Below are 19516 nucleotides of genomic sequence, written 5' to 3'. Positions count from 1 at the left end.
GTCAACACCCCCGCGGCCCGGTCCATGACCAGGTCTCGCACACACACACATTGTTTAGATTACAAACTACAATGTAGTTTATTACATGTAAACTACATTATCCATGTACATCAAAATAAATAAAAATTTGAAATTTGCATTGAGTTAGAGATGATCATATGATCAAGAATATGACTCACACACAAGGAACACAGCACTGGGCACCAGACTGTATATTTCGACTCTCAACTGGAGTCCTCATCAGCCTCATTATTTTGAAGATGACTCCAGGAGTCGATATGTGCGGTCTCATTACCATTGTTGTTTTCCTGACTATACATGAGTTACCTTCAGTGTCAACAAGTGATTGTTACTCTTATCATCACAGCGCCATTGTTAAACAATTATTAAAAACAATTAATAATCACACTCACTCTTCACGTCTCTGCTCCCTCGGGTCAGCGCTTCACCATGCAGCACGAAATGACCCACACGGATTTAGCGCTTTTTTGTGAACGTAATAATAATAATAATTAATAATAGTAAGGAAAGTAGAGAACCATGCAAGACAGTTTATCTCTTGCCTTGACCAGTAGAGGTCATTCAGCTGTTGTTTTAGTTATGAAGCGCTAAACCCGCGTGGGTCATTCAGCGCAAGTAGTAGAAGCTCTATCCTCCATCCGCTAATTGGGGCTGTCTGTGATCAAACAAACTGTTGTCCGTTGCTCCTAGGAGGAGGTGGAAGGGGTCATACAGCGTCTGGAGATGGAAGGGAATTAGGATCGATTCCTGGAAAAACAGCTCCAATTCCCTGGATCAAGAGCTTCTCACCGGCATCAATGAGATGAGGTAGAATAATGGTTCTCAGTTTGTAAAATATTTAGAGGCAATCTTAGCCTAACTCTTAATGAGGACTTAAATGTTAACTCAAGATGAGTCGTAAAGAACGACTGAATGAATAGCAGGAACACTGGGCGGGAACTTGAACACAGTACCAGGTTCGAGTCCCCCGCCCAGTGTATTTATAAAATGTAAAAGAACTGGCCTCTGGAGTGCAAGCTGAAGAAGCAGTGGCTGGACTCAGCGGGGAGGGGGAGGAGGGGGTGTGAGGGGTGGAGACTTGGGCACCATCCACTCCTCCCCTGGCACTGGGCAGGTCAAGATGACGCCCGCTGCTCAACGCTCGCTTGCTGAAACATCAACAACGTCAACATTATGAGCTACTTCACATGCATAAGTGCGTGACAAGGATGGTTAAGTGTACACATGTAGTACTGTAGTTCAGTGATAAAAATGCGGGGATGCCACCTGCTAAACCTGGGGTAGAGCCAACCATGGCAGTGGGGTACAGGAGTGAGGTTGTCGATAGTCTTTAAACCCCATTAATCAACCAAAATATTGCACTAATTATATGAGATAACTTATGTCGAAAGATTAGTTTACATAGGGTGGGGAGTAACACTTTACCTGTAAAGTGCGAGGAGATAGTTATACTGGTCGATGGGCAGGTTAATGAGAGCTCTTCTTAGCGCCGTTTCCTCTTCCTTCAGCTGTTCTTGGAGTCTCTCCTGCCTCGTCTTCGCTCTCGCCTCCTCCCTGCGAGTGTTCTCCGTCTCCGCTTCCACCTGCTGCAGACGTTCCTCCACCTGCAATGTGAGAAGACTGGTGACCATACATTGTGTTGTGTGGTATGAGTGTATAGGACGATGGTCTTCCAGTCTATTCTAAAATAATCTCACGAGAATATTAAGCTCTTACTTCCATGGGAGTCATTGGCTCAAAATCAAAAGGATCGGGTTTAATTCCAGGGTGAGATGAAACGTATTATCAAGTTTTCATACTCCAGCTGCCCCTGCTCACCTAGCAGTAAACAGGAGAACCATAATTTAAGAGTCGGATAAAATGTTCTGCTTGATTTTAAGATAGTGGAAAAGGATACCTGTGTACAGTTCAGGACATTTATTAAATGGAACGTTTCACCACGGGTAGCTTCTGGTCGCCGTTGCCCAGCGGTGAGAGTAGCGAGTCTCATTGCTGAGGTCCAGGTAATAAACCCTGGACATTACTATAAAAAAAAAACACGGGTAGCTTCATCAGTGGCGAAACGGACACCAGTACACAAGTATCCTTTTCCACAGTATGTCGGTATCACCATACTATTTACAATTCGATAAAATCTACTAAAGAATTCGGGGAAGCCAGCTAGTTGGACTTGAGTTCTGAGAGATGGAAAGTATAGTGTCAAAATATTATCCGTGTTTAGTACTGTTGTATCAAAAGTTTTGTGTTGTAATTTAAAAGGCATTAACCTTAAATATGTTCACAGGTGTAACTTAGAGTTAGCAGAGAGTGCTTGCTTAATGGTAGGAGTTCAAGACAACTTGGTAAAGAGGCGTCTTGAGCGAGCGAGGATGTACAATACCTGGCGGCGTCGCAGATGGAGATTCTTGAGAGTTTCGTTCAGGTGGTCCTGGCGGGCGAGGCGGTGACGGAGTCTGACGGTCAGCAGCTGGTAGAGCAGCAGAGCCTCGTCTGTGGACACCCGGGCGTCTACCAAGCACATCACCTGGCTGTCGAACTCTTGCAGCAAATTCTGTGGGGAAGCCAGGGACCAGGTGAACTGAAGAGAAGACATCACTCAATGACTGTCGAAATAACTGCTCCTGGAGAGGATGGTATAACCTATGATATTCTCAGAACTCTAAGGCACGTGCCTGATAACCCTTTGTTGGCACTGTATAATCTCAGTTACATTGAGGGCGTTCTTCCTACTTTAGGGGTGGCCCGGTGGCCTGGTGGCTAAAGCTCCCGCTTCACACACGGAGGGCCCGGGTTCGATTCCCGGCGGGTGGAAACATTCGACACGTTTCCTTACACCTGTTGTCCTGTTCACCTAGCAGCAAATAGGTACCTGGGTGTTAGTCGACTGGTGTGGGTCGCATCCTGGGGGACAAGATTAAGGACCCCAATGGAAATAAGTTAGACAGTCCTCGATGACGCACTGACTTTCTTGGGTTATCCTGGGTGGCTAACCCTCCGGGGTTAAAAATCCGAACGAAATCTTATCTTATCTTATCTTATCTTCTGGACCAATAGTCTCATTGTGCCTATCCCTAAGCCCCAACAGCCTGATACATTTAGGCCGATCTCCTTAACTAGTTGTCTTTGCAAAACTTTTGAAAGAATGATGCTTAACAGATTGTACTACAGAATCAGACATCAACTTTCCCCCTACCTCTATGGGTTCATGAAAGGTAAAAGTGTGCAGAACTGTATTTCCACCTTTCTCACTGCACACACCTCTACTAGTTTTACCACTTTTCTTGATCTAAAATCTGCATTTGATATTGCAAACAGAACCGTTATACTACATGAACTAGCCAAAATGAATATTGGTGGTAGCTTACTCTGCTGGATAATAGGATACCTGTCAAATAGAGTATCCTCTGTCCTTTACCAAGGCTTCAGAAGTGATTCTAAAGAAATGTCTTTAGGTACACCGCAGGGAGGAGTTCTTAGTCCCATGCTATTTAATATTCTGATTAATGCTCTCCTAAATGCTCTACCTGCCTCACCTAAACATATAGCTATAAGCTATGCTGATGATATCATGATCCATACAACAGGGCATAAGAAGATGAATACCATTCTTAATGAAGTTCAAGCAATTTGTAATCGACTAGGCCTCATAATATCTTCCTCTAAAACAAAGATATTAACAAGCAAACGACATCCCCCACCCATCTATTTGCAGGGTGAAATCATTAGCTACGTTAAAACTTACAGATATCTTGGTGTAGATGTACCCTTTAACAAATCCACTATACCACAACTAAACAAGAAATGTAAAGCTAGGCTAAATGCTCTCAAAGCTGTTGCTGGCTACAATCCCAACTATGGTGCTAATGTGAGAATCGTGAGAATGATGTACATAGCCTATGTTAGGTCCTTAATTGATTATGCTGCTCCCATGTTGATATTAGCTAGAGAAAGTTCCCTCCGACCCTTGGAGTTAATGCAAAATGAAGCTCTCAGGACTATTCTTGGCTGTCCCAGATCTACAAAAGTTCTTAACATGAGGAAGGAGTTTGGTATTTCTAGTATCAGTGATAGGATTGTTGAAATTAACACTGTACTCGGTATTAGAATGTTGAGAAACGAACCAGACACTGTCACAGTGAATCTTACCAAGTGTCTAGAGGTAAATACACACAGATCTAAATGGATTGTGAAAACGTGCAATTGCATTAAGTTTTATAACCTGCATGAACTGTATCACTGTAGGCAACAAGAGCATTTCACCCCTCCATGGAAGATGTGTTCATTTAATATCACATACCTACAAGTCCCTTCCAAGAAGCTCATTGCTAGTAATCCCTTCCTTAAATCTCTTGTTAGAGCAACTGCTCAAGAAGAAATTTTTCGCCTAGCTGGTAGTAATAAGTTATCACAAGTTATATACACTGATGGATCTAAACAGGAGTCTTCTGGCAGGGCTGCATCTGCTCTTGTTGCCACCTCCCTAGTTAAGAACGATAATAAATTTGTTGAGTTAGGCATAAGAATTAACAACTGGGCGTCTACACTGCAAACTGAATTGTTTGCAATGCTAATGGCGCTAAAGCTAACCTATGACACTGAGCTTGACTCTATCATCATTACTGATTCTATGTCATCATTGAAGGCTCTTGGCTCATATAATGACTCCAACAACATGCTCATTGGGGAAGCCAGGTATAGATACTCAAAAATTAGGGACAAAGGAATTAATGTACAATTGCTATGGATCCCATCACACATTGGATTACTCCTTCATGATAAAGTTGATATGTTAGCCAAGAAGAGTATCCAGAAGGAGAACGTAGAATATAACTTTGGTATAACTGTGTCTAGCATTAGGAATAATATTAGGAGAGAAGTAAATAATGAAGATGATTGTTATAGGAATGCAGTTAGAAGCCTGAGTAGATCTATAACCCACTATGATAACATGAACGTAGATAAGTATGTTTATGGAGCAACTTGCAATGTGAACAGACTGACTGATGTTGTAGTGGCCAGGCTTAGGCTTGGTTACAAGTACTTCTGGCAGTTTGGGAGACACACAGATGATGATCAAACTAAATGTAAATTATGTGATCAGTCATATGGTCACTCTCTTGAACACTATGTGCTTAATTGTCCACTTATTGAGGAATACAGAGACAGACAGTATAATAACCTATGTGACATGTCAAGATATCTTATTAATGAAAATAAGATACCAGATATACTAAGCAAATTTCCTAAATTTGCTTGTAACAGATAAGTGAACTATAGATATGTAGATATAAATCCATATGTATTCCTGTTAACCCTTTGGGGCCTAGTTCCTAGGCCTTTTGTGTATCCACATGCTCTCGCGCTACCGTCCACAGGATGGATATGGGGTGCACAATAAACTAGCCACTTCGGTGGCAAAATCTAATCGAAATAGCATAATAGGCAAGTTCACCTGTGAATCGACCCCTACAAAAACAAATCGGTGAAAACACGCACACACACACACACACACACACACACACACACACACACACACACACCACTACTAGATGCTGACTCTAGGACCCAACCTTAAGCCAGGACCACGAATATAGATTTGTTACTCAGCTGCAGGTACCACTGAAAATAAGAGATGTGTGGTGTACATGAGACTTTCGAATTCGAACCCGGATAGAGCTGGCATTGCAGAAACGAAGCTCACTGGAATAATTAGAAATGTGATTTTCCTGAGAGATGTCACACTGGTTGATCAGGCTCTGATCCACCAGGAGGCCTTGTCACAGACCGGGCCGCGGGTTCGTTGACCCCCGGAACTCTCTCCAGGTAAACTCCAGGTAAACAGGGGGAGGGACGGAGGGAAAGGAATGATAATGCTATTCAAAATAAACAAAATTTTGAGATGAATAACCATGACAATAGAGACTCCTCCTGTAGCTACACATTAGTCAACACACACTCACAGTGATGGCAGGAGTGATTCTCTCTAACTGGAGGGTGAGGGTGGAGGCCAGGGCCCGTCTCCGCCTGGCCGCCTCCTCCCGCCCCGCCCGCCACTCCCGCCACGCCCGCGCCTCCGCCCACGTCCACTCCTCCCGTGGACGTTGCGTCTGTGGGCATCAGAGAAAGCCTGACATCAAAAAATGTACGCAAGAACATAAGACTAGAGGAACAGGCCTACTAGCCCATACTTGGCAGGTTCTCAAGTCCAACTGCTATCACTTTAATATTTGTAGGCTGTGACAGACGTGTATGTTTTTAGTAAACATTATATAAGTCAAGTGATCAAGTGAGAGGCATAACTGATACAAGCAGGAGCAACAACATTACCTGGAAGACACGGTTAGTGGACTCCTGGTCACTGTCTGCTTCAGAGTGAGGCAGACCTGACAAGAATGGCCTGGCGTCAGCCCAGGCATCATGGGTAGTGAGTGTTCCTGGTGGGGGATGATCTACGTCAGGTCCCAGCCCAGTCCTGTCTGCTGGTCCACCAGGTGTCCCGTCATCACTCCACTCCTCCCGTGTTACCTGACACAGAGAACGTCATGATGGGTGAGTTCTTCTGAACATGTTCTCCACCACTAGTGGAACTGTATTAGTTTGAGTGTATAGCATTTTGAAAGTGAAATACCTTACAAAATATTTGTTGAATAGAGCATGCAAATAAGTGTTCCATAGTTGAGCTTAAATATATACTGAACGCAGTACTTGTTGAACATCTGTGTGGAAATTTGTAATGTAAATCTAAAAAGCTTAATGTGAAGGCGCGCACGCGCACATGTACACACACACACGCATGCACGCACACGCACACGCACACGCACACACACACACACACCTTCGACACAGGCCTTCGACACAGTTCCTCACAAGAGGTTACTGCAAAAGCTAGAGGATCAGGCACACATAACAGGAAAGGCACTGCAATGGATAAGAGAATACCTGACAGGGAGGCAACAACGAGTCATGGTACGTGATGAGGTGTCAAAGTGGGCGCCTGTGACAAGCCGGGTTCCACAGGGGTCAGTCCTAGGACCTGTGCTGTTCTTGGTATATGTGAATGACATAACAGAAGGGATAGACTCAGAAGTGTCCTTGTTTGCGGACGATGTGAAGTTAATGAGAAGAATCAAATCGTATGAGGATCAAGCAGGACTACAAAGAGACCTGGACAGGCTACAAGCCTGGTCCAGCAACTGGCTCCTTGAGTTTAACCCCGCCAAATGCAAAGTCATGAAGATTGGGGAAGGGCAAAGAAGACCGCAGACACAATATAGTTTAGATGGTCAAAGTCTGCAAACCTCACTCAAGGAAAAAGATCTGGGGGTGAGTATAACACCGAGCATATCTCCTGAGGCACACATCAATCAGATAACTGCTGCAGCATACGGGCGCCTGGCAAACCTACGGTTCCGATACCTCAGTAAGGAGTCGTTCAAGACTCTGTATACCATTTACGTCAGGCCCATACTGGAGTATGCAGCACCAGTTTGGAATCCACACCTAGTCAAGCACGTCAAGAAATTAGAGAAAGTGCAAAGGTTTGCAACAAGACTAGTCCCAGAGCTACGGGGATTGTCCTACGAAGAAAGGTTGAGGGAAATCGGCCTGACGACACTGGAGGCCAGGAGGGTCAGGGGAGACATGATAACGACATATAAAATACTGCACGGAATAGACGAGGTGGACAAAGACAGGATGTTCCAGAGATGGGACACAGACACAAGAGGTCACAGTTGGAAGTTGAAGACTCAGATGAATCAAAGGGATGTTAGGAAGTATTTCTTCAGTCATAGAGTAGTCAAGCCGTGGAATAGCCTAGAAAGTGAAGTAGTGGAGGCGGGAACCATACATAGTTTTAAGGCAAGGTATGATAAAGCTCATGGAGCAGGAAGAGAGAGGACCTAGTAGCAATCAGTGAAGAGGCGGGGCCAGGAGCTATGAATCGACCCCTGCAGCCACAAATAGGTGAGTACAAATAGGTGAGTACACACACACACACACACATATGCTGCAGCAGTTATTTGGTTGATGTGCGCTTCAGGAGATGTGCCTAGTGTTATACTCACCCCAAGATCTTTTTCCTTGAGTGAGGTTTGTAGTCTCTGGCCCCCTAGACTGTACTCCGTCTGTGGTCTTCTTTGCCTTTCCCCAATCTTCATGACTTTGCACTTGGTGAGATTGAACTCCAGGAGCCAATAGCTGGACCAGGTCTGCAGCCTGTCCAGATCCCTTTGTAGTTCTGTTTGGTCTTCGATCGAGTGAATTCTTCTCATCAACCTCACGTCATCTGCAAACAGGGACACCTCAGAGTCTATTCCTTCCGTCATGTCGTTCACAAATACCAGAAACAGCACTGGTCCTAGGACTGACCCCTGTGGGACCCTGATGGTCACAGGTGCCCACTCTGACACCTCGCCACGTACCATGACTCGCTGCTGTCTTCCTGACAAGTATTCCCTGATCCATTGTAGTGCCTTCCCTGTTATTCCTGCTTGGTCCTGCAGTTTTTGCACTAATCTCTTGTGTGGAACTATGTCAAACGTCTTCTTGCAGTCCACCCACCCCTCTCTCTCTTGTCTTACTGCTGTCACCATGTCATAGAACTCCAGTAGGTTTGTGACACAGCATTTCCCGTCCCTGAAACCATGTTGGCTGCTCTTGATGAGATCATTCCTCTCTAGGTGTTCCACCACACTTCTCCTGATAATCTTCTCCATGATTTTGCATACTATACATGTCAGTGACACTGGTCTGTAGTTTAGTGCTTCATGTCTGTCTCCTTTTTTAAAGACTGGGACTACATTTGCTGTCTTCCATGCCTCAGGCAATCTCCCTGTTTCGATAAATGTATTGAATATTGTTGTTAGGGGTATACATAGCACCTCTGCTCCCTCTCTCAGGACCCATGGGGAGATGTTATCTGGCCCCATTGCCTTTGAGGTATCTAGCTCACTCAGAAGCCTCTTCACTTCTTCCTCGGTTGTGTGCACTGTGTCCAGCAATTGGTGGTGTGCCCCACCTCTCCGTCTTTCTGGAGCCCCTTCTGTCTCCTCTGTGAACACTTCTTTGAATCTCTTGTTGAGTTCCTCACCTAGTTGAGGTTGCAGGGGTCGAGTCGGAGCTCCTGGCCCCGCCTCTTCACTGGTCGCTACTAGGTCACTCTCCCTGAACCGTCAGCTTTATCATACCTCTGCTTAAAGCTATGTATGGATCCTGCCTCCACTACATCACTTCCCAAACTATTCCACTTACTGACTACTCTGTGGCTGAAGAAATACTTCCTAACATCCCTGTGATTCATCTGTGTCTTCAACTACCAACTGTGTCCCCTTGTTACTGTGTCCAGTCTCTGGAACATCCTGTCTTTGTCCACCTTGTCAATTCCTCTCAGTATTTTGTATTTTGAAACTAGAGAAGGTGCAAAGGTTTGCAACAAGACTAGTGCCAGAGCTAAGAGGTATGTCCTACGAGGAGAGGTTAAGGGAAATCAACCTGACGACACTGGAAGAAAGGAGAGATAGGGGGGACATGATAACGACATACAAAATACTGAGAGGAACTGACAAGGTGGACAGTAACAAGGGGACACAGTTGGAAGTTGAAGACACAGATGAATCACAGGGATGTTAGGAAGTATTTCTTCAGCCACAGAGTAGTCAGTAAGTGGAATAGTTTGGGAAGCGATGTAGTGGAGGCAGGATCCATACATACCTGGAGTTTACCTGGAGTGAGTTCCGGAGGTCAACGCCCCCGCGGCCCGGTCTGTGACCAGGCCTCCTGGTGGATCAGAGCCTGATCAACCAGGCTGTTACTGTTGGCTGCACGCAAACCAACGTACGAGCCACAGCCCGGCTGGTCAGGAACCGACTTTAGGTGCTTGTCCAGTGCCAGCTTGAAGACTGCCAGGGGTCTGCTGGTAATCCCCCTTATGTATGCTGGGAGGCAGTTGAACAGTCTCGGGCCCCTGACACTTATTGTATGGTCTCTTAACGTGCTAGTGACACCCCTGCTTTTCATTGGGGGGATGTTGCATCGTCTGCCAAGTGTTTTGCTTTCGTAGTGAGTGATTTTCGTGTGCAAGTTCGGTACTAGTTCCTCTAGGATTTTCCAGGTGTATATAATCATGTATCTCTCCCGCCTGCGTTCCAAAGAATACAGGTTCAGAACCTCAAGCGCTCCCAGTAATTGAGGTGTTTTATGTCCGTTATGCACGCCGTGAAGGTTCTCTGTACATTTTCTAGGTCATCAATTTCACCTGCCTTGAAAGGTGCTGTTAGTGTGCAGCAATATTCCAGCCTAGATAAAACATAGCTTTAAGCAGAGGCATGATAAAGCTCACGGTTCAGGGAGAGTGACCTAGTAGCGACCAGTGAAGAGGCGGGGCCAGGAGCTCGGACTCGACCCCTGCAACCTCAACTAGGTGAGTACATACACACACACACACACACACACAGGATCCATACACAGCTTTACAATGAGGTACGATAAGATTCTTGGAGCAGGGAGAGAGTGAACCTAGTAGTGACTAGCGAAGAGGCGGGACCATGAGCTATGAATCGACCCCTGTAATCACAAATAAACATACATATGATGTAAAATAACAAGCAAGAGAGAGAGAGAAGTTAGTTACCTCAGAGTCGTCCACTTGTAACATTAACTCAGGTCGTTCCTCAGATTCCCACCCAGGCTCGTACTCCTCTGCCTCGTCATCCTTCTCCTGCCCAAGAAACATTGTGTTTATAAGATACTCTGCGTTCTCATTTTGTTTAAAACTTACTACCAGCAAATGTAGTAGCTTTAACAACTTCATCCTACTATATATTCTTACTTCTGTTCTTATGTCTTTCCACATGCAACACAGCAAGCCTTCTTCACATTATAGGTGACCACTGTGTAACACCTGAAACACTACAATCTTCTCTTTACATTATAGGTGACCACTGTGTAACACCTGAAACACTACAATCTTCTCTTTACATTATAGGTGACCACTGTGTAACACCTGAAACACTGCAATCTTCTCTTTACATTATGGGTAACCACTGTGTAACACCTGAAACACTGCAATCTTCTCTTTACATTATAGGTGACCACTGTGTAACACCTGAAACACTACAATCTTCTCTTTACATTATAGGTGACCACTGTGTAACACCTGAAACACTACAATCTTCTCTTTACATTATAGGTGACCACTGTGTAACACCTGAAACACTGCAATCTTCTCTTTACATTACAGGTAACCACTGTGTAACACCTGAAACACTACAGTCTTCTCTTTACATTATAGGTAACCACTGTGTAACACCTGAAACACTACAGTCTTCTCTTTACATTATAGGTGACCACTGTGTAACACCTGAAACACTACAATATTCTCTTCACAACTGTGTAGATTTTGCGACATTGTCTACAAATACAATTTTCCTTAAGGTCTTTATATGAAAAAAAAAATATTGGTGTATGTGAAACTAACGCCACAGACAAGTTCCGAAAAGTTTTCTTTTGTCCATTTTCGGCACATAGCTTTATTTTGATGTTCTTCCTGCATAGGATGTTGAGGTTTACCTGGAGTGGGCTTCGGGGGTCAACGTCCCCGCGGCCTGGTCTGAGACCAGACCTCATGGTGGATCAGGGTCTGATCAACCAGGCTGTTGGAAATTAATCTGATCTCTTTTTTGTTAGTTCTTCGCCTTACTCCCCTCCTTTCTACATTTACCTGTGTTTCAGCATGCAGCTCATCGTAACTTTTGAATAAGAATTTGAGATGGAGCTATAAACATAAGTTATACAAACCACATTACTTGCTCTCTATACACTCTTATATTCTAAACACTTGTGGAAACTTAAGCTAAAGTCCACCAGATATAAAAGTTTTCGAAAGTGTATTAACATTTGACATTGATTCGCCCACTGGCTGTGTTAGTGTAGACAAGACGTCGACTACATTACCTGAAGGAGGGTAGGGGTAGGGCCACCCTCAGATGCCTCCCTGCTACTGCTACTACCGCTGTGTCCTTGACTCTTGGCACCTTCTTCCTTGCGTAGCCTCGTCAGTTCCTCCTAGATGGGGAGGAGCAGAACAACTGCATTGAATATTCAGTTATTATTATCCTCTTCTTAGGTGAAGTTTTATTTTGCCAGGGGAAAATATCCCATGGGTTAACCCAGCTTGAAAATAATCATTGAATCAAATTGTGGAAAATTGCATTTATCTGAATGTAACTAATTATGTACATAACAGTAAATGATAACAAAGATAATTATTATTTATCAATGTTACGTAGACAAGTAGGAATTTGGGACACCTAGGTCGCAAAAAATGTCCCCCTTCGATACCTACCACTGTCATAACCACAAGTTGCTCTGGACCTATTAATTAAATGAAATATACATACACCAGGAATACTGGTAAATATATAAATTTGTGGACTGTATATTAAAAATAATAAATGGTTATATATATATATATATATATATATATATATATATATATATATATATATATATATATATATATATATATATATATATATATATATATATATATATATATACAATTACTTAACAGAAGGAAAATATATCTTAATATCACTCACCAATTTGACTGGAGATTAATGTGTATCATACTCAGAAAACCTCACTGTCTAAATTAATGAAAATACTGGCCAGAATTAAACATAAACAGACTTACCTGAGGTTCCTGGAGCTGTCTTGTCCAGTCGCCTGATACTCAAATTATGCAGGAATGCACATCCAACAATTTCGCCTCCTATTTGAGAGGTGTCAACCCAATTTTAACCTCTAGAGCACGAAAATTCCTCACAATATTAATTAGCGTCTTACTCCATTCAAACAACATTGGCCACTGCCCCCCTCCCCCCCCCAGCCGCAGGTTTCCCATTTTCGATAACTTACTTCTTTTAAAAATACAATATAGGACATCTATTTACCTATAAATTACCGTATTTCCGGAAAATATGTACAGTATTGACAAATCACAAATGATTCTGCTCTTGACTCTCGCCCAGGCAGGTCATAGCAGCTCTCCTTACTTACTCTGTCTCCCTACGATCCCCGTTGGGGAGGGGAACCTTTACCAGCGTTGTCATCGCCTTGACTTACACGATGAGCTACGCAAATCGTGTAAAGATCAAACCAAGAAATGGTACCGTTGATGATTCAACGAAGATTGCTCTTGCAACTGTTGTTCAGGGAGCACTGGAAGTAAAATTCAACACCATATTGTCACTGAAAGAAGCATTCATTGTTGTGTGTCACGATGATGCTGAAGCAGAGAAGCTACTCACTACAGAAGCCATCACTACTCTTACTACTCAAGGGTTTACTGTTACGTCATCTCCTGCCCTCAGGGCAAGGAAATCAGTATTCCTAAAAAAACTGGACAAGATTCTGACGTCTCAAACATCTGCTGAACTCAAGTCATCCATCGAGACGCAAAATACTTGGGCTACTGTTGACAGCATTACAAAAATCCCAAATGCAACGTCCATGCTCAAGGTCACCTTCACCGACGTGAACATGGCTGCCACTGCACTGAACGAAGGTCTTGCTGTCTACTACTACTACATCAGCCCTACCTACATTGAAGCAGAGAGATATCACTACATCCAACATTGCTGGAACTGTTATTCATACCATCACACCACCAAAGCATGTCCAGTAAAAGACAAGAAGTTCTGCACTACATGTGGTAGTGAGGGACACGCCTTCAGTTCCTGCACCGCTGCTGCTCCAACACAACCAGCGTGCTTAAACTGCAAGAGTAATGATCACCATACACTGGCAGCAAAATGTCCTACAAGAAAGGATATTATGAAGAAAACACAAGATGCAGCAAAGAAAAAACCTACTAGCAACACTCCAACGTATGCAGCAATTGCAAAAATACAAGCAGACACTACAAAATTACTTCAAGCATCTACTCAGCCCGCCTCCACCACCACCACTACCATCACTCCTCCAACATGTGACATAACGAAGATTCCCTACTGTCTACTATACGCTCATATGCAAAACATGGCTGTACCTGGATCATTTAACTCTACCATCAACGAGTTATTTGCATTAAATAGCATGCCTTCATTTACATTTCCAGCATCTCCACCTTCTGAAGAAATTCTCAAATTCACCAAAAACTTAATCGCCAACTCTTCTGCAGAAGTTCCATCAACACCACCAACTAGTGACGTCAATCCAACAACGACCAATGAGAAGCCTCCACCGCCACCACCTCTCACTGAATCCAACCAATCAGAAGCCTTACCACCAGAAACATCTAATTCGTCTACTGAAGTTGAAAACGAAGCAACACCACCTTCCTCTACTCCACCACCGCCTTCTCTACTTAGCTCACGTCGATTACCTGGAACACCATGGGTTAAACACAAAGGACTCATATTCTACACCACGAGGCTGTACCCTGCAAACATGACTCGCCTAGAACTCATCCAACATCTCCAAGACAACACTGTATCGTACCAAAGCGAAGAAAGACCATTCCCTACCTACAACCAGATACTCCACCAACTCCAAACCAACGAATACTACTACAGCTCTCCCATAAGTGTGATACAACTCTCCCGAAAACAATTTACCGCACTGATAAACGGTTTAAGACCATAACCAACTCATCCTGCTTGCTGCCTTCTGACACTCCCAGCTCCTACCGCTGCCTTCGCCATCCTCTCCCAGTGAGCCAAGCAATGACATCAGTCAAGCCTCTCTATCTACGTCTCCAGTACTTTTGTATCACATGTCCCAAAGTGGTTGGGCCACTTGCCTAGATTCCTCCTCTTCCCCTCCTCCCCATCCTTTTCCAGTTATTTCCATCCTTCCATATCCTTCTTCCTTCCCATCTTACGACAGATCTCGTCGTCCTCGATTCGATTCAATTGTACAGTATTTTCCACACAAATTATATCTACTTCTACATAACTCTCGCACTATTTTACTCAGCTTTCTCTTACATACATCTCCATATATGAATTAAAAATAAAACAAATGCATAAATATATATGTCTATAAATGTGCACATATACTGTATGCAGATATAAGCACAAAGAGTCATTTAATAATTATCTTCAACTTATAAAAGTGTATTTTTGGAACCCTCAGACACCTTAAAAATTAAAATTATAAATTAAAATTCTTTATTTCTCTGTTGATATTATAATGTGGGATTTACATATTATAAAATATTATTGCGTATTATAAAATACTTATGACAAAGAAGGCCACTAGTATGCCTAGGTATGCCTAGGCATTTTGGGCAGACTAATACTAATTCTTACTTTAAACGCAGCCTAACACTTCGTTGTTCTCTATTAGATTTTTGGGTCTCTTGAGAGTAACCAAAAATCTTTTAACATTATGAGAGGTATTCCAAGAAAATATTGGAAAGTTAATATTTTTAGGAGGTACACTTGAAATTCAGAAGAAAAAATGGACAATGAACTTCAGTCCTAACAGTATGCTGAGCGTTAGTTCCTGGACCAAACTATGCTTCTGGGCAATCTTCTGATTACCACCCACAGGAAGATTATGCAAATCCAGTTCATTTAGTCTACAGACGTTAAACCTTAACACTTAAAGTTGCTGCATGGACCCTTGTAGGTTTAGCGCTTCTTTTTTATAATAATAATAATAATAATAATAATAATAATAATAATAATAATAATAATAATAATAATAATAATAATAATAATAATAATAATAATAACACTTAAAGTAGAACCCATCCCAGGGGTCCTGAACCTATTTCATTAGAGGCCGAGTACCTTGAGTTGTTGACGTTTATGAGTAAGTCTGCGCACCTCCTCGATGACTCTGCCCTTCCTCAGGTGCACAGCATCGAACCTGGCATTGAAGGCCTCCTGCAGGCGTCGCATCATAAACTGTGTACGATACCAAGATATTCGTTGACGCATTGTTCATACATACGATTATCTCTTATTATTCGCAATGTGCTTTAACAGCTGCACTCTCAGTGAATTACAGTCACTGCGCTGTTATCGAAATATAATTACTGCGTTCAGTGAACTGCAGTAATTGACTGCTAAGACACTCATTGTGGAAAGCAAAACAAAAATACCAGGGTTTTCTCCATATAGGCAGCATCTTTCCATTGAAAAAATACACCGAAATAATAAACAGTAGCGGATGATGAAATGGAATTTTGACTGGAGGTGTGAACCATCTGAGTTACTAACCGTGATGAGCACCAGCTGCTGCTCTACCCGTTCTCTGCAGGTGAGTTCCAGCTGCGGGTACAGCAGTTCCCGATAATCACCCTCGCTAAGGTTAAGCTCCAGCTCCTCGCTTTCACATCCAGCTTTGTCGGGGTCTGTGAGCTTCACCTCATCCGATGAATATTTCCCCGCGTCCGTCGAAGGCTTCCAGGCGTACGTTGGAGGCTTCATAGCGTTCAGTGAAGTCTTATCGTCTGCAATTAGCGCCTTCTTCCAGACTCCGGCTTTACGGGAGCGTCCAGCCATGGCTTCTGCCCTGGCAAACCTTCGACATGCCTCTATCTCCCTCATCCTGGAAAAAAAAAGAGGATGATGGAAGGAATAAAGGCGGGAATAAAAAAAAATGTAATGAATTGAAGAATGGTGAAAGGCAGGAGATGAGAAGTCATATCATAGACGAAGAAATTATTCAATACTTAGACGAAAAATATGCATTTTTTTGGAAAATTACATTTACCTGGATGAATCTCATTAGATACATACAAGTAAATGGTAACAAAGGTAATTATTATTTATCAAAGTTACAGAGACAAGTAGGAATTTTTAGGACACCTAGGTCGCAAAAAATGTCCCCTTCGATACCTACCCTCTATCTCTCCACAAGTTGCTCTAAACCTATATTAATTGCAAATGAAATGTACATCACCAGGAATTCTGGTAAAATTTAATATAAATTTGTGGACTGTATATTAAAATTAATAAATGATTACATGTACACATTTATATAACAGAAGGAGAATTTATAATCATAACACTCACCAATTTGTCTGGAGATTACAGTGTGTCATGTACAGAACCCCCCTCTACCCAAATTTATGATGATAATACTGGCCAGAATTACAAACATAATTTAGATAGCTTATCTGAGGTTCCTGGAGCTGTCCTGTACATCTGTTTAATGCTCAAATTATGCAGGACTGCACATCCAACAATTTCGGCTCCTATTTGAAAGCTTTTAAGCCCAAGTTTTACACCTTTCACTAGTGTGCTTGTACCACATTCAAAAAACAATGGCGTCTCCCCTCCTCGTCAGCGCAGGCGCAGAGCTTCTCTCGATTCTCTTATTTAAAATGCACTCAACAGAACAATAGTAACGTATTAATCAGGTTTATTTAAACAGCATAAATTTGGGGAAATTATTTTCCACATTTTTCTCCCATTTTTGGGGGTTAACTGTGGTCCATTATTTTAAATGTACTAATAGACATAAAACACAGGTGTTTAACAATGCGGAGAAATTTTTCATTATTGCAATAATAAGGCCGTGTGTGTGTGTGTGTACTCGCCTATTTGTGGTTGCAGGGGTCGATTCACAGCTCCTCTGTATGTGTATGTGTGTGTGCGCGCGAGCATGTAACTATTTGTGGTTGTATGATAAAGCTATGTATGAATTCTGCCTCCACTACATTACACTCTAGTCTAGACTGTTCCACTTTCTGGCAACTCTGACAGAAGTACTTCCTAACATCCCTGTGACTCATCTGAGCTTTCAGCTTCCAGCTGTGACCCGTTGTTGTTGTGTCCCATCTCTGAAACATTCTATCCCTATCCACCTTGTCAATTCCTCTCAGTATGTTATATGTCGTTATCATGTCCCCCCCCCCCATCCCATCTGCCTTCTATTGTTGTCAAATTGAATTCCTTTAACCTTTCCTCATAGGGTATACCCCTCAGCTCCGGGACTAGTCTTGTTGCAAACCTTAGCACTTTCTCTAATTTCTTGACGTGTTTAACCAGGTATGGGTTCCATACTGGTGTTACATACTTCAGAATGGGCTTGACGTACACGGTGTACTGTGTCGTGAGTGACTCCTTACTGAGATGTTGAAACGCTGTTCTCAGGTTTGCCAGGCGCCCATATGTTGTAGCAGTTATATAGCTGATGTGTGTGTGTGTGAGTATCCAATACCCACCTGGTGTGTACAGCGGCCTGCACCACCTGCCACACTCCGGGTTTAGGCTCGGCCACTGGGTAGTTCCTCACACTGACGTCACTGCTGATACACTGTAGGAAACATGCCTCACAGAACGTCATCATTAATAATTTATACATAACAATTTCTCTGACGTTCTGAGAAGCATTACACATCTTCCTATACACTGTTACTTCTTTATGCAAATAATATATATATATATATATATATATATATATATATATATATATATATATATATATATATATATATATATATATATATATATATATATATATGTTAAGAAGATGAGAGATAGAGTGTGCTTCCCTGGAGCTGGTGTTGGGGACATTGTCAACAGACTGGATAATATCATGTCAGGTAATGGGAACAAGCCCATTATCTGTCTCAGTGCTGGTGGAAATGATATTGGGAAGGGTAGGAGAGAAGAGCTGCTAGATAAGTACAGGTCAGCTATAGATTTCATTAAGTCTAAGGGAGGGATCCCAATCATATGTAGCATCTTGCCTAGAAGGGGAGTAGGAAATGAATGGTTGTCTAGGGCAATTGGTGTAAATTGCTGGCTAGACAGATACTGCAAGGAGCTTGCAATCCCATTCATTGACAACTGGAACAACTTTTATGGCAAACATGATATGTATGCAAGGGATGGGGTTCATCTCTCTGGGGCAGGGGTGGTAGCACTTGCAGACTCGATTGAGAAGGCCATTGGTGAAATGCCTATGATTTTAAACTGATGGAAGATAGAGGTATGGGTGTGTGTGGGAAACAAGCAGGTTGCAACACTAGGGTTGGAAACATTAAATGTATAAAAGGCATTCAGCATGAAGTTATAAATAAAGACAATAGAACAGGTCAGCAAACAAAGGGGGACAGCAGAGGGCAGCAAGGGACTAGCTCCCTTAAGGTTTACTATACTAATAGCAGGAGTGTTAGAAATAAGATAGATGAGCTAAGATTAATTGCAAGTGCAGGAAACATAGATATTATTGCTATAACAGAGACCTGGCTCAATCTGAAAGATAGAGAGATGCCCTCTGAATGTCACATACAAGGCTATAAATTATTCCACACTGACAGGGTCAACAGGAAAGGTGGTGGAGTAGCGATGTATGTCAGAGACAATTTAAATTGTTGTGTTAGACAAGATATTAAATTAGAAGCGTCAGCCACTGAATCTGTTTGGTTACAGCTTCTCGAGGGCCGAGAAAAACTAATTTTGGGTGTGATTTACAGGGCCCCAAATCTTGATAGGGAGTGCAGTAAACTTCTATGGGACGAAATTCGTAA

General features: G+C 42.7%; 1 protein-coding gene across 1 annotated transcript; it reads right to left on the bottom strand.

Annotated features, from left to right (window-relative positions):
* Positions 1-58: 58 nt before the first annotated feature.
* On the bottom strand, positions 59-18406 carry LOC128696754 (trichohyalin-like). Its single transcript, XM_070094407.1, has 10 exons — positions 18206-18406; positions 16254-16584; positions 15822-15938; positions 11974-12084; positions 10652-10738; positions 6349-6546; positions 5982-6128; positions 2402-2572; positions 1447-1625; positions 59-1169 (listed from the first exon to the last, which is right to left on the bottom strand). Exons 1-10 carry the CDS (start codon positions 18379-18381, stop codon positions 902-904), a joined length of 1785 nt encoding a protein of 594 aa, XP_069950508.1. The 5' UTR covers positions 18382-18406; the 3' UTR covers positions 59-901.
* Positions 18407-19516: the final 1110 nt, after the last annotated feature.

This window comes from Cherax quadricarinatus, chromosome 46 (genome assembly GCF_038502225.1).
Source record: "Cherax quadricarinatus isolate ZL_2023a chromosome 46, ASM3850222v1, whole genome shotgun sequence".
Classification (NCBI taxonomy): Eukaryota; Metazoa; Arthropoda; class Malacostraca; order Decapoda; family Parastacidae; genus Cherax; species Cherax quadricarinatus.
Note: the sequence above shows the minus strand (reverse complement) of the source record. Positions and strands in the feature narration are given on the sequence as shown.